This window comes from Lampetra planeri, chromosome 3, assembly GCF_965212315.1.
Source record: "Lampetra planeri chromosome 3, kcLamPlan1.2.h2, whole genome shotgun sequence".
NCBI classification, from domain to species: domain Eukaryota; kingdom Metazoa; phylum Chordata; class Hyperoartia; order Petromyzontiformes; family Petromyzontidae; genus Lampetra; species Lampetra planeri.
The window spans coordinates 3,625,486-3,641,216 of record NC_136109.1 but is presented as its reverse complement, the minus strand read 5'-3'; the positions used below and the strand labels follow the sequence as shown (position 1 = coordinate 3,641,216).

The 15,731-nt window shown below is 44.8% G+C and overlaps 1 protein-coding gene across 3 annotated transcripts in view; it reads left to right on the top strand.

The window, feature by feature from the left end:
* The window catches only part of LOC144736680 (uncharacterized), an 828,508-nt gene that overhangs the window by 749,011 nt on the left and 63,766 nt on the right, over nucleotides 1-15,731 (top strand). For all 3 annotated transcript variants that reach the window (XM_078619283.1, XM_078619277.1, XM_078619289.1), the window contains 11 exons: nucleotides 28-145; nucleotides 2,055-2,230; nucleotides 2,354-2,441; nucleotides 4,105-4,292; nucleotides 4,546-4,625; nucleotides 5,440-5,473; nucleotides 6,249-6,365; nucleotides 8,639-8,756; nucleotides 8,947-9,134; nucleotides 12,373-12,460; nucleotides 14,371-14,540. In XM_078619283.1, the coding sequence (XP_078475409.1) occupies nucleotides 28-145; nucleotides 2,055-2,230; nucleotides 2,354-2,441; nucleotides 4,105-4,292; nucleotides 4,546-4,625; nucleotides 5,440-5,473; nucleotides 6,249-6,365; nucleotides 8,639-8,756; nucleotides 8,947-9,134; nucleotides 12,373-12,460; nucleotides 14,371-14,540 (1,365 nt within the window). The remainder of the gene's footprint in view (nucleotides 1-27; nucleotides 146-2,054; nucleotides 2,231-2,353; nucleotides 2,442-4,104; nucleotides 4,293-4,545; nucleotides 4,626-5,439; nucleotides 5,474-6,248; nucleotides 6,366-8,638; nucleotides 8,757-8,946; nucleotides 9,135-12,372; nucleotides 12,461-14,370; nucleotides 14,541-15,731) is intronic.

The following is a 15,731-nucleotide window of genomic DNA, read 5'->3' as shown; positions in this document are numbered from 1 at the left end:
CACTCACGCCCGCCATGTGACCTGCAGATGACGGCGATGTCAAGAAGATCGAGGAGGCGGCGCTGGAGTTTGAGAAGAAAACAAGCGTCCGGTTCATCCCTCGCGCCAACGAGACTGACTACATCTACATCCACGCGTGGGAGGGGTGAGACACGGAGACACGGACATGGCAGAGACACAGCTACAGAAACATGGCAGAGACACAGCTACAGAAACATGGCCACTACAGAGACACGGACACGATAGACATGGCCACTACAGAGACACAGACACGATAGACATGGCTACTACAGAGACACAGACACTACAGAGACACGGGCACTATAGAAGTGGCCACTACAGAGACACAGACACTACAGAGACACAGACACTATAAACATGGCCACTACAGAGACACAGACACTATAGACATGGCCACTACAGAAACGGGGACATTATAGACATGGTTACTAGAGACACGGTCACTACAGAGACACGGACACTATAAACGTGGCTACTACAGAGAATGGCCACTACAGAGATACGGACACTATAGACATGGCCACTACAGAGACACGGACACTACAGAGACACGGAGACTATAGACATGGCCACTACAGAGAATGGCTGCTACAGAGACACGGACACTGTAGACATGGCTACTACAGAGACACAGACACTATTGACATGGCCACTACACAGACACAGACACTATAGACATGGCTACTACAGAGAATGGCCACTACAGAGATACGGACACTATAGACATGGCTACTACAGACGCACGGACACTACAGAGACACAGCCATTATAGACACACGGCCACTCAAGAGACATGGACACGAGAGACATGGTCATTACAGAGACACGGACATGATAAATACGGCTACTACAGAGACACGGACACTATATACATGGCTACTTTAGAGACATGGCTTCTACAGTGATAGATACTATTGACATGGCCACTTCAGAGACACGGACACAACAGTGACACGGCCACTACAGAGACACGGACACCATAGACATGGCTACTACAGACACACAGACTGGTTGTGGTTAGGCTGGGGTTGTCTCTGTGTGATGAGTGGTGAGTGAATTGGGCTCCGTGCTCAGGCTGGGGTTGTCTCTGTGTGGTGAGTGGTGAGTGAATGGGGCTCAGTGCTCAGGCTGGAGTTGTCTCTGTGTGGTGAGTGGTGAGTGAATGGGGCTCAGTGCTCAGGCTGGGGTTGTCTCTGTGTGATGAGTGGTGAGTGAATGGGGCTCCGTGTTCAGGCTAGAATTGTCGCTGTGTGGTGAGTGGTGAGTGAATGGGGCTCGGTGCTCAGGCTGGGGTTGTCTCTGTGTGGTGAGTGAATGGGGCTCAGTGCTCAGGCTGGGGTTGTCTCTGTGTGGTGAGTGGTGAGTGAATGGGGCTCAGTGCTCAGGCTGGGGTTGTCTCTGTGTGGTGAGTGGTGAGTGAATGGGGCTCAGTGCTCAGGCTGGAGTTGTCTCTGTGTGGTGAGTGGTGAGTGAATGGGGCTCAGTGCTCAGGCTGGGGTTGTCTCTGTGTGATGAGTGGTGAGTGAATGGGGCTCCGTGTTCAGGCTAGAATTGTCGCTGTGTGGTGAGTGGTGAGTGAATGGGGCTCGGTGCTCAGGCTGGGGTTGTCTCTGTGTGGTGAGTGAATGGGGCTCAGTGCTCAGGCTGGGGTTGTCTCTGTGTGGTGAGTGGTGAGTGAATGGGGCTCAGTGCTCAGGCTGGGGTTGTCTCTGTGTGGTGAGTGGTGAGTGAATGGGGCTCAGTGCTCAGGCTGGGGTTGTCTCTGTGTGGTGAGTGGTGAGTGAATGGGGCTCAGTGCTCAGGCTGGGGTTGTCTCTGTGTGGTGAGTGGTGAGTGAATGGGGCTCCGTGCTCAGGCTGGGGTTGTCTCTGTGTGGTGAGTGGTGAGTGATTGGGGCTCGGTGCTCAGGCTGGGGTTGTCTCTGTGTGGTGAGTGGTGAGTGAATGGCGCTCAGTGCTCAGGCTGGGGTTGTCTCTGTGTGGTGAGTGGTGAGTGAATGGGGCTCCGTGCTCAGGCTGGGGTTGTCTCTACAGGAATTGGTCGTTCCTGGGCCGTCAGGGCGGGGACCAGGCGCTGTCCCTGGAGCCCGGCAAGGTGACCAAGGGCGTCGTTCTGCACGAGTTCATGCACGCGCTCGGCTTCCACCACGAGCACTGCCGCAGCGACCGTGACGACCACGTCTTGGTGCTGAGTGAAAACGTCAAGCCCGGTGTGTGCATCAGTCAGAAATAGAGAGAGGACAAAGCTGTGTGTTTACGTAACTTGCTACAGTATATTCTCAAAACATGCACGTGGGTTCTTGAAAAGCGTGGACTGGATATCTCCTTTTCAGAATGGAAGGATGCAATTGAGAAAAAGACGTTGCATGAGCACAATCTAACAACTCCGTACGACTACAGCTCCATCACTCACTACGGCATGTAAGTGGTGCTTCTACATTCACCTGTGCAGGGATTGTGTGATGCTATTGTATTTCCACTCCTCCCCGGTAAGTGCTGGCCTCTTAACAGAATATCTTCTCATAAAGGGACACATTTTTGTGCTTTTTAATTTGGTGATTCCACCACATATATGACTGACATTGATAAATGCAGGTAAGTGCTGTTGAATTGCTTGACCTGGCAAATAAACGATGCATCACCCACCTTTGCTGTTGCCAGTTGGGTAATTTACTACTTTGTGGTCACGCATTGCAATGCCCGCGAGTGCAGGGTTTTTAAACCCAAGGCCCCGCAACTCATTTGTTACACATTCCAATCTACTTCCCTTCATATACAAACTTGATTTGAAGCTTTCGTGACTGCAGGAATTCATACTCTTTGGTTCTTTCGGTAAAGTCACGTAGGTAGAAAAATAAAATAAAAATATTAAATCACGACGTTTCGATCGCAACATATTCTGGAGGCACCTGTTCATTACTAATCATGTCCTATGTGATTTAAAGAGCGCCAATTCAAATTAAGACAGGGAATTGGTGCATGTACGTGCATACGTGTGTGTGTGTACGTGTGCAACACACTTGACTCAAAAAAAAATTCATAAATGCACTTTAACACTACCAGAAGGGAGAGACTTAGTGTGTATTACATTAATTTGTCAATATATATCATTCTTTGTCATTCACTCAACTAGTGAATTCAAGCTGGGTGTTTTTAGTGTAAGCAACCAGTGTAACAGTGGCCTGTCCAAGTTAATAAGCAGTGAAGTCAAACGATGCAACCGTTACACAGCACCATCTCTATGCTCCATTGTTTAGATTGATGCTCGACTACGGAGCAATCGCCGTTATTGATGAGCTATGTAGAATGAGTGTTGAGGAGTCACACAGAATAAATTGGATTGGTTTTATCAGGGTTGAAAGGGGAGGGGTGACTCGCTATTAACACTGCAGTTCCCCCCTCATCTAACGTGGTCACAAGGGCAATGTAGTGGCTTTTACAATGACAAAAGGGTGGCGGTGCAGCTGTGCTGCTAAGGTTCTGAGGGGCCTGGCCTGTGCATCACTGGGTTGACTCGTCTCTGGACACGCCCAGCTTCAGCACAGCAATCACGAATCTGCAGCCTCTGTGGATAAAAAAATTTCCAAGATGATGCATTGGCGGCTTAACGTAATAATGGCATTCACGTGCTTTTTACTTTCAAATTTAAACATTAATGCTTTTGACCTACCTGTGTATAATCAGATATTATGTGTCAAAAGAATAAAAATAAATAAAAGTGTGTTCAGGCTCAAATGCTCATTCGTACATCTCAGTTTGCCGCCGTGAGTCTCTGGTTTAAATTCCTCGTGCTCGTGTTGGCTTCACAATAAGGATGACTCCGTTTAGCAACCCCCTAGAGAGTGATGGAGTCGACTTCTCACCGGCACTTAAACTCGTATTCTTCAGATTACAGGTCGAGTGCTCTGTCACCATCGCTGTCCGGCCAAAATGTGTCAACCCCACAGCGGTCTCCATAAACAGCATGCGTCACTTTGAAGGCAGCCACACCCGGAGTGGTGACAGGAATGTCATGAAGCTGTTGGTATGCGACTGTCGCTCAGCATTAAAACTGCACTGATAACAATCGGTCCATGTGCCTCAGGACCGCCGGCTCAAAAGACGAGCACATCCCGACCATGGTGCCCAGGAACAGGAGCACCATGCATCACTTTGGAGGTGGCCACACCCTGAGTGAGGGCGACGTGGAGAAGATCAAGAAGATGTTCGACCACGAGCCTGCAACATGGGGACCCAGCAACGCAGCCCCAGCACGGACTCGCCCAGCCACGGGTGAGGGACACATGGCTACATAGTCCACATTCAGTCGCTCGATTCAGAGAGTTGAAATGGTATGGCCAGGTTCAATTACCATTCTGTTTTTCACAGCTATATTACACTGTGCACACTCTTACAAAACACAGTGTGAGTTGTACATTGCTGGACCGGCATTAATAAATGCGCAAGCCGGTAAGACGTGTAGTTAGGAGCAGCTCGTCGCAGTGCAGGTGTACAGGAGTGACCCCCCGTGTGCGCGTGACCTCAGGTGCCAGCACGGCGCACAGGGATGCAGGGACATCTCTGGAGCAGTCCACAATTGAGAGCCTGGTCGGCGTCTGGAATAAGGTGATTTTACACACGTGATTTAATGCGTGTATTGTTAGCATGATGTTATTGATAAATTGTTACATCCTGCATTGTTGCCATGTATAATAAAAACAAAAACTCTGCAAACACCTAAAGAATGTTTTCAGTGCCAGGTCACTTGAAGATCAATAGAGTATGTATCTTCATAATTACATATTTTGATGAATTACATGTAAAATACGTGCTTAACCTGACAACCAGGATACAGGAACATGCCGCAGTGAATCCAGACTTCTCACACATACATGAGAATGAATATCCAGCATGGGCCGTGAGGCTGACAACAGGGCACGGGGAGGTGGGATGGCATTGGCTTAGTACTCTCTACATTGCCCCGCTATAAACTAGAGAGTTCTGCGTTCATTGTTGTCATCCTGCTAGTGAGATCACACACAAGAGCCAAACATGCAATTAATCTACACATACAATTGCCAAGGTTAGTACCATACATTCATCTCTTGAGACTCAATGTTGGATATAGATAGTCACATCCTATGCAGTGATGGAGCAGGACAGGTGAGAACAACCCTCGTGTGCAAAGTAGACGGAGAGAGACATTGACGAAGACTCAGAGCGGCGTAGCAGAGGTTGCAGGGTAGAGATGAGGGAGTTGGCAGGATAAGCCGGGAGGAAGCCATGAGAGAAGCACTACATATGACTAAAGGGAGAGAGCACACACTGGGCTCATTGCCAGGAGTCAATAAGAGAAATGAAAAATGATTGTGCTATGAAACAGTATTACCCAATTGTGTTATTCGGACATGTTTGATTGTATTTTTTTTATTATTCACAGTCCAATTTGAAAGATATTGGAGACAAGTTGAAAGGTATGTATTGTATGTTCTTGTGTTTTTATGCCAAACTTGGAAGATTTCTGGCTGAATTAATACATCACATGCAACACAATGACAAAAGTAATGAAAATTACTCAAGCATTTTACATCAACCTCTGATTTTAAGTGTGCTCCAACTTCATGGTAGACCATCGAGGATTCATGGAGAGTAAGGCACTCACATAAATGTGTAAAGGAAAGTCAACATGTTCCAGGAGGTTAATATCCTTCAAATATAATACATACAATACTAAAATTGTATATAAAAAATATTTTTTTTACATGAGAGCATTCTGGTGCAAAAGATTCATCGAGCACTTGACTTTACCAGATTATCCTAAAAGTACTACTTCCACTGTCTTATCAGTTACACATGCACAGCTGTAGGGAACATGCGGTACATTTCCTGTGTATGGTACTGCACCCAAGCTGCGCAGTGGAATTCACAGCCAAGTTCAGTGTGTCTGCACACCCCCATTACCACTTCAGAGTTTAGTCTCTACATAAGACAGTTATTGATTACTTTAAAAAAAAGTAGTGGTAATAATGTTATGAACCCTGGAGAGATGGTGGGCAGAGTTTACCCGTGACCAGAATTTAAACTCACATCTCTTGATGGTAAGAATGGCACTGGCACAGCGCAACCCGGTCAGAGGATTGCCCCTAGTGCATGCACAGTATGTTCCCGGGGCGTGCATGTCGCCACGCACCTAACGTGCACATGTTTACACCGGCCTCTGATCCCAGTGTATGTGTGTGCGCTTGACAGACCCTCCCATTAAATGTGGGGGAGTCAAAGACAATTCCTCTTCACAAGAAGTGAGCCACTGGCCCAAGCACAGCGATGGCAATGCGTGCATCCCCTACAAGGTCTCCGCCGACTTCTGTGAGTTTTCCTGTTCACTTCTATCTTGTTTTATTTCTACTGTTCCTGCAGGTGCTATTCATGGTACATTATGTACTTTACATTGTATGAAACGTGTTCAATACCCTGTTTCTAATACTGCACCAGTGTTCCTTGCAAGGGAGACCTAGCTAGTCATGGATACCTATGGATAATACTATTCTCTCATATTATAAATACAAACTCCAGCCTAAACATGGCCTTACCACCAATTCCCTGCCTAGGGTTCTGTCAAACATTCTGCCACCAAATATCTGCAGAGGCATGCAAACTGCAGTTTAGTTTAAACGTTTTCTTGCCAATGAAAACCTCCCCATCAACCAAGATCTCAAAAATGTTCCTCACCGCTGACTCAAGTCCTGATCCCCCTTCTGGGATTGTGCTGTCACCATCCTAGAATCTCACCCAGAACAAACAAAACGCTGATGAACAGAGTTGAACAATGCAGACGTCCAGAATAAACACAATGTTTAAGGCCGACATCGCACCTCCTGGATTTAACATTCATTGAAGTGTAACAATCAACCACATCAGAAGATAAACAGGCCGATGCACACATCTCCTTCAGAAATGTAAAATAAAAGACGGCGACAATGTGACTGTGGCCATGCAACCCAAACTATGGACCATATGGAAAACAACTTAAATCCTGAAGCCCTCTCGTAGCTAGCAGACCTTGACATTGCCATTTAGCTTCTGAACATATTGCCATACGAAAGAGTAAAATAGAATGGAAGTGTGTGAAGTTCAGCAAGTCTCTCTAGTTTAACTGTGGGCATGGAGGAATATGAGGCTGGGGCGATGCCTTACTATAAAGCTGAAATGTGTTTTATATAAGAAAATTAGAATGCATAAACATGTGTGTGTATGTAGACCTTTGTGTGGGGAGCGGTGGTGCAGTGGTTCGTGTGCTGCACGACAAATCCGGCGACCCTAGTTCGATTCCCTCTCACGGCCAATATCGGTGACGATTATTTGAACCGGTCCTGGGCCTCCTTAGGTCGACTCAGCCTAAAATGAGTACCTGGTGCGATGTATAAGCATCGCCACTGGGGAGACAAAGGCCGCTGGGTGTGGTGCTGGCCATCCACTTCCTCGTATGCCATCCCCGCTTTCATAAGTGCTCTCTGAAAGCACTTGCCTCAATAGTATGTTAAGGCTATATACGGGGGATATTTTTCTTTCTCTTGTAGACCTTTGTATTCAAGTAAGAGCCCATTGACTCTAAATTGTTATTTTCTAAGATAGACATAAGTAAAGAAACAGTACAGCTGACACGCTTGACACAGTCAAACAAAAATAAAAGCAGTTTATGGCTCCCCGGTTCTACTCACTTTTCCCATCTGCATGCCACACGGTGGCATTATGGCGAGGGCAGGCTGATGGCACATCCCATCTTCAACATTTAATTCATCAAGGGAGAAAAAACATGCATGGTCTCCGTCAGACTTTCCAACATGGATTGTCCGTGGAAGTATTTAATTATCAATAATAATGTAACCTGAGCCACAATGCAGGATGTTTGCATGACTGATATGAGATAACTTCACACATCATGATGTCATCAGAGGGGGAAGCAAAAAATGTAGTGCTGTTTTTAATCGTCAAGTTTTGGGCAAATTTTCCTATAACAACTTCATGCAAATTGTGTACTTACATTGGGAGAGGGTTATCATGACTCCATGTTACGGATGGACGAACAGAGTTAATGCATGCATACTCCCAGTCTTCGTTTTTAGAAAATGTAAAAAACTCACTTTTCTCGTCAATGACACTTAAAATTTATGTTCAAATGCTTTGGTTATGGCATAGGTAGGTCCCTACTTAATCATTCTCTTTGATTATGAGTTGCGATTTTCTTTAATGGAAGGTAATTTTCAACTGGGATTTTGGCTATGGAGGTGACACATTATACCTGGAATTTACTCTGGCAGATTACTTACTCTGGTGATGAGTTCTAATCCTGGCCATGGTGGGAAGTTGGAGATGGCTGTTCCATCATCGAGACTGGTCCCTGTCAGAGAAATGTGGAACTCTCTATCGTACTGGATGAGCATGTTGCTGGTTTAAGGTTAGGAGCACTTTGACTGTAATTAACGCACTGATTCCTGATCTTGTGAAGGCTGACACGGTGTCTTTACCTTGTAAACTGCTATAGTGATTACGGGGCAACTGTAGGATTGAAACCCTTGTTATGTGGAATGGTTAATTGGTGAGTGCATGATCAACGGCTCATAAACATTCCCTCTTGACAGATGACTATGACGTTGAAGCCATCAACAGCGCGGTGCAAGAATTTGAGAAGAAAACCTGTGTCAGGTTCTACCCTGTTGACTCTGAAAGAGACTTCATTCATATCCAGGCCTTGGATGGGTAAGGGTGTTTTACTTTCACCATTTAAATCCAGAACTAGGATGGATAGTTATACTTTTGAGTTAAATAATGGCCAAACTTGTAAATGGGTGCTCACAAAATCGTATTTTTTATTTGGTTTACGAATTGGCAGGTATTGGGCCATTAATCTGCAGCTTGTGCATACCTATTATGATCCTCTCTGTTCCAGGCATCCCAGCAAGAACTGGTCATTCCTGGGCCGTCAGGGCGGGGACCAGGCGCTCTCCCTGGAGCCTGGGAAGGTGACCAAGGGCACGGTTCTGCACGAGTTGATGCACGCGCTCGGCTTCCAGCACGAGCACTGCCGCAGCGACCGCGGCCAGCACGTCTTCGTTCTGAGTGACAACGTCAAAGATGGTGAGACGCAGGGGAAAGGAATGGGGGTAGAAAGAAAGCAGTAGATGAATGAGTCCCAGAGACATACCGACACTGAACTACATAGTCTCAGACACAGGAACACACAGCCATCAAATGTATTGATCAAATATCATTTAAAATATTTAATGACATGCCCTGTAGTATATACATTGTAAATGAAATATATTCTAGATTTGAAGCTTTCGTGACTGCAATGATTCATATTCTTAGGTTTTTTCGGTAAAGTCACGTAGGTAAAACATTAAAATTAATGAAAGTAAAATAAATAAAAAAATAATAATAATAAAAAATCACGACGTTTCGGAGGCAACACAAGTCTCCGTCATCAGGTGGGACCGTCACAGCCGAATTAGCTGCATCAAGTGAAGCAATGATTCAAGATGTAATCCCTTATAAGCAAGTTGAAGGGAGGTGGAGAGGGGGGGGGTTTGGAGAGCTTATCAGACTGTGGTAGCCAATGAATGGAAACGTATCGGGAGGGAGGAGGAGCGGTGATCAAAGACTGCACGTAGTGCTCAACACAATGAATGGACACGTGTCGGGAGGGAGGAGGAGCGGTGATCAAAGACTGCACGTAGTGTTCAACACAATGAATGGAGACGTGTCGGGACGGAGGGTGAGCGGTGATCAAAGACTGCACGTAGTGCTCAACACAATGAATGGAGACGTGTCGGGACGGAGGGTGAGCGGTGATCAAAGACATCACGTAGTGCTCAACACAATGAATGGAAACGTGTCGGGACGGAGGGTGAGCGGTGATCAAAGACTGCACGTAGTGCTAAACACAATGAATGGAGACGTGTCGGGACGGAGGGTGAGCGGTGATCAAAGAACAATGAAGAGATTACTGTTAAACACTGGGGATGTTAACACTCGGTGAAGTAAATTAAAATAGTGCCTGTCAGATAAGATGGTCCAAAAAGTGTAATTAAGTCTTTTTTGCGTGGTTAATAACATCTTTCCAGTGATTACTAAGTTTGTACCCATCATCACGGTTGAAATTATGTCTGTGTTTGTATATTTGTATGGCTTCGTGTACAAACCTTTGATGGTAGCCAGTAGGTTTGCAGAGAACCTTGGTATCGGAAAAGACAATTTCATGAGAGCCCACAGAGTTGTAGCAATGATCGGCAACGGCCGAAGAATCAGTTCTGCCGTGTTTCAGATCTGACTTGTGCTCGCGGACACGATCAGAAACATGACGTTTCGTTTCTCCAATGTAGCAATCACCACAAATGCAACTCAATTTGTAGACTCCAGGATACTGTAAGTCAGGAACGACATCCTTCACAGATGGAATCAGATCACGGATTTTATGCACTGTACTGAATCGGACTTGGATCTTATGTTTGTTTAGAATTTTGGAGATCTTTTTGGTCACGCCTGCTATGTATGGTAACGTGATAGTTTTGGTCGGAGTTTCATGTGGTTGTCTCTGTGTGGTGGGAGAGACAGCTTGGCGGATAGTACGGTCAGAGTATCCGTTCATCCTGAGGGCCCGATGTACATGTCTTAATTCATCAGTCAGGTGGTGTTGGTCAGAAATGCCATGGGCTCTGTGGTATAGCGTTTTGATGAGAGAATTATTTTGAGATGGGTGGTGGTGGGAATCCGGTTTCAAGTAGGAATCTGTGTGGGTGGCTTTCCTGTAGACAGAATGTCCCAAGGATCCGTCAAGCCTCCTCTTAAACAGAATATCCAAGAATGGTAGTTTACCGTCTTTCTCCACTTCCATGGTGAATCTGATAGATGGGTGTCTAGAATTGATGTGGTCCAAGAAGTGGTTCAATGCTGGGAGGCCATGTGGCCAGATGACGAAAGTGTCATCCACATATCTCTTCCACAGGGAAGGACGCAGGGTGGATGTCTGGATGGCGTCTGATTCAAACTTTTCCATGAACATGTTGGCTATAACTGGTGACAAGGGGGAGCCCATAGGGGTACCCTCATTCTGTTTGTAGAAGGTGCCATTCCAGGTAAAATAGGTGTTGGTGAGGCAATGCCTAACCAGCGCAGGTACATCAGAATTCAATCCATGTTGGACTAAGTCCTCAATTATTGTTAGGGTGTCCGGTACTGGGACTTTGGTAAACAAAGATACTACATCAAAGCTGACGAGGATGTCATCAGGAGATAGTACCATGTCCTTAACCATAGAGACTAATTGGGTTGAGTTGAGTACTGCCGAAGAGGTCTTGCCTGTGAAGGGGAGCAGAGTATCTGATAGAAAACGGGCTAGTTTGTACGTCGTAGAGTTTATCGTCGACACGATGGGTCGTAGCGGGGTGCCTTCTTTATGGATTTTGGGAAGACCATAGAGTCTGGGAGGTCTTGCCGCCGATGGTTTTAGTTTCATTAATTTTAATGTTTTACCTACGTGACTTTACCGAAAAAACCTAAGAATATGAAATATATTGCAAATTACACGTGAATCCTTGACTATGATACTTTGAAATGTGTAATCCATGTCATTATACAAACAGTGAAAGGAAATCCAGGCCCTTCCTTAAATTGCACACACATAAGGATGCATGCATTCAGGTGCTTATATCTTGACATATATGTGCTTGCCAGATATTCTTCTGGGCGTCATTTGGGATCAGTGTCGTTTGTTATTTAGCCTGTGAAGCTGCCGCATTTTAAACACTCTCCGAATCTCTCATACCATCTCCCCACTGACATTAATTGTGAGAGCAACATCCTGAGTGGACCATCACCATCCTCTTGTAGTCCTGGCAGTGACGAGTATTGTCCCTGCTAATGCTGTGCTCTGTTGGCTTGCGCAATAGGAGAGGCAGTTCTGGAGTCTCACATCAATACAGTCCCCTTCTGTGCTGCCATCTACGCCCAACCCCCTACTCCCCTCTGTATTGCCTCTTAGGGGGGCCCCACATGCTTCACAGTTGGTAGCTCAGGGCCTGTTACCTTCCGCCGATATACTGCAACACATTATGCAAAGTGTGGGTAATACTGATAAAGTAGTCGGCTGTCATTTTGCTGTTGAATGCATGGATTGAATGGTGTGATACGCATTCATCACAAAACACTGGAATTGAGAGAAGCTTTCCAGGTACATATTTTCACAGTTGTAATTTTCTCCTTGATTGACATCATCATCAAAGAGCTTTCAAACCAGCGTAATTAAGTGATGCTGTATGTGGACGCAATGTAAATAAATTTGATTAAAAACATAACTTTTTACGTTTCTATTTTACAGAATGGAAGCGAGACATCGTGCACATGAAATCCACTGCCCAGGACCTGGCAGCGCCTTACGACTGCAACTCCATCATGCACTACAGCATGTATGTGTGTGGCATGTGCTGTGTAACCACACTTACACTACACCATCTACAATTGTTGCTCATAAGCAATATCCAGCCATAAACCAGGAAGCTGTCTGTGCACCCACATGCGATAGGTGTATTTCTGAATTAGTTTAGTGGTGAGAAATCCTGTGTATCACAGCAAATTATCTTGCAGTACACCGAAACCTTGCACATCGCTGGGGGCTACGTTCTTGAAAATAGTCGCAATCACAAATCCGCGATCCGAAACTCAAAAGTGTATGGCAAAAATATGGTTTGGTTCTCTCTTCGTAATACCACACCCCCTCCTTTTATGTTACCCTACATTAACCCAAACATGAGACAGGAAGTATGTTTTACGTAACATATTAATGTTTAATGTATAGTTAAATATAAATTGTACAGTCAATGTATAAAAGGGAAAAAAATAATGGAGTGTACACTACTGTACTGTACACATAAAAGTTAACCTGAAAATAAAGATAAGGTTAATGACATGTGCAGTAAATATGCAGTTAAAAATGGATAAACTAAACTCTCTTAGTTACTATGAATGATGATGATGGCATGTGTATTATTCCGTGGCATCATCACCTCAGGCAAAGAGCAGTTAAAGAGTACAGTCTCTTTACGATACAGACTGTACAGGATTCTCACGGTCAACTGCGAATGGTTTAGCCACAGGGGCGCGATTGGCAAACTATACCTCAATACATTCGGCGTGAATGGTCAAATCCACAATAAGAATGCTCATGATGGGCAAATAAAATTTAAAGTATCCACAATGTTTATATACAACTTGCATTTGATCAGCATCGTTACGTATTATTTTGTTTAGTATGTAGCCAAAAGCGCGTTGTGCATTACAGACATTCCTGCTGAACGACGACTTGCCTGCTGCTGCTGTTTATGGCAGCAAAGAAATATATCTGGAAAAATCGGTCTTCAATGCATTTACAAATAAGTGAATGCCACAACTGTGTTGCTTATATCCAGCTCGAAATCATCACAATCTTAGAAGTGCCACTGTCACCTCATACTCTGTGAATAATTGGTTTGGTCTGGTATCAAGTTTCACTTGACGCTCAGTTATGGAATCACTTTGGCATCACAATTGCAACTAAATTCAATCCTAACCAAAACTGAGTTTGAAGAAGAATTCATTAATAGGCTGAATACAATCATTTGTAAATATTTGGTTAGCTGTTGTAATATTTCCTGACTACCCAAGCCATTTTGTTCACATATCACATTTTATGCAATTTTCTGCATTACCTGTACTTGCCTCATCTTGTCACTTTCCTTTCCAAAAGTTAAATTTCATACTTTTTATTTTATGACAAGCAAACTAACTTTAAAATTTAGACTGAATTTGTAAAAAAAAAAATATGTTTAAATTGTTCTTAAAGTAACTCAGGTTGCGCTTGCAAAACAGAATGTTTCACGTGTCTCAATGGATCCGTTTCATCTCCTGGTTAAATTTCAGGGTGTAAACAAACAACTTGGGCCTGATTTGCTCCCCCCAAACCTATTTATTTCTGCAGTGTCTAGCCATCCACACTTGCTGAGTAAAGTGGAATTCAGGGTTCAAGGGGCAAATTACCAACTTGAAAAAATCTTGAACCGACTGTTTGTCTCTTTGGTAATGGAGATATAGTCCCGGCAAGTTGCCAAAATTTCCACAAAATGGAACATTTACCCACATGTAAATTGGGTCCCTTGTGTATTGCGCTATCATCTTATGCATCTGTGTGTATAAAAAACACTCTTTATAAATACAGATGCATACGATGATGACTACACAGATGAGTTTGTCTCAGTGTTTAGCTTCGATGGAACACTGCGAGTCTGTGTTTGCCCAGGACTGCAGGCTCCATATATGAGCGCCTGTGTTTGTTTGTGTCCAGGACGGCGGGCTCGGTGGACGAGCGCAACCCGACCATCATCCCCAAGAACCCGCTCCTCATGCTGCACATGGGGCACGGCAACGCCCTGAGCCCCTGCGACGTGGTCAAGGTGCAGAAGCTGTATGGCCACGACGCTGAGCTCCCGGCTCCAGAAACAAAACCTTCCCCGGGTGCGTTTGCCGAGTCACTGCGCCGGATACAGTGTGCCTACCCGTGCACACTTGCTTTGTGCTGTTTGCATCAACACTCGTGTCACAATACATTATTGTATAACACAAGACGTAAATTTGATCTTAGCATCATAGTAACACTGCCTCATGTATCTATGTTCTTCAAAGAAAGGGCAATGCGGAGTTATTGAATAATGTACAGAAATGTAAATCATAGATCTTTTTTTCTAAGCACACTGGGGAACTGGCAATAATACAATGGTAAATGCAGTTTCAGCAGTGTTTCTATCGTTATTTGGGTTTGAAGTCCTTTGTAACACATCTCATTTTGAAAATGACCATGATTATTTTATATTTATGATCAATTACACTTATATTGACGAGGTTCACACCCATACCAACACATCGTACTCAAATGGACTTCATCACACCATGCCAAGAGTCAAATGTACGCACAGTCCTTACATCACGCTTAGCCGGGTGGTGGTGGTGCACACTCTGTAATCCAGTACTGGAGGTGAGGGTTGGTAGATCACACAAATGTTGTGAAACTCTCTTCCCATGGGCATCAATGTGCCATATCCTGGTTTGCTAGGAAAAGGCATAGCAAAATGTGGACTCCACCTTTTCCATCTGTATGGGATATTAAAACTAACCTATAAACTATTTTTATTTTACCAGATATGGTCCACTGAGCTATACAGCTCTTTTTCAAAAGCAACTTGGCCACAAATCATAGCTCAACGATGTAGCTTATGTGGATATTTCTAGCAACAACGCATGTTTCTAAATGTGGAGATAAAAACCGGAGGACTCGGGGACAAATCCATGCCACCATGGGGAGGACATGGTAACTCCATATATACAGGCATCAGGGTCGGGATTGAACACACGATTCCCTACATACCAGGCGAGGGAGTAAACGTTTATCTGGGTGCTTGGTGTCCTCCCATATCTAAGCACTCATTAATTGGCCGAAAACATTAATATGTAGGGGACCGAAGAGCGTGGGCAATTGTTGGCGCCTGCTCACCACCTGTCTGCCTTCCCACCTATCTGTGCTTCCTTGCGCCTCCGAGTTATTCCTTCTTCGAGAGTGAGCGAATAATATGTGCGTTACGAGTTGAAATTATTATGATTTAACCACTATATAGTTTAACGTAGACTTTCGCGACCAATATCATTCATAAT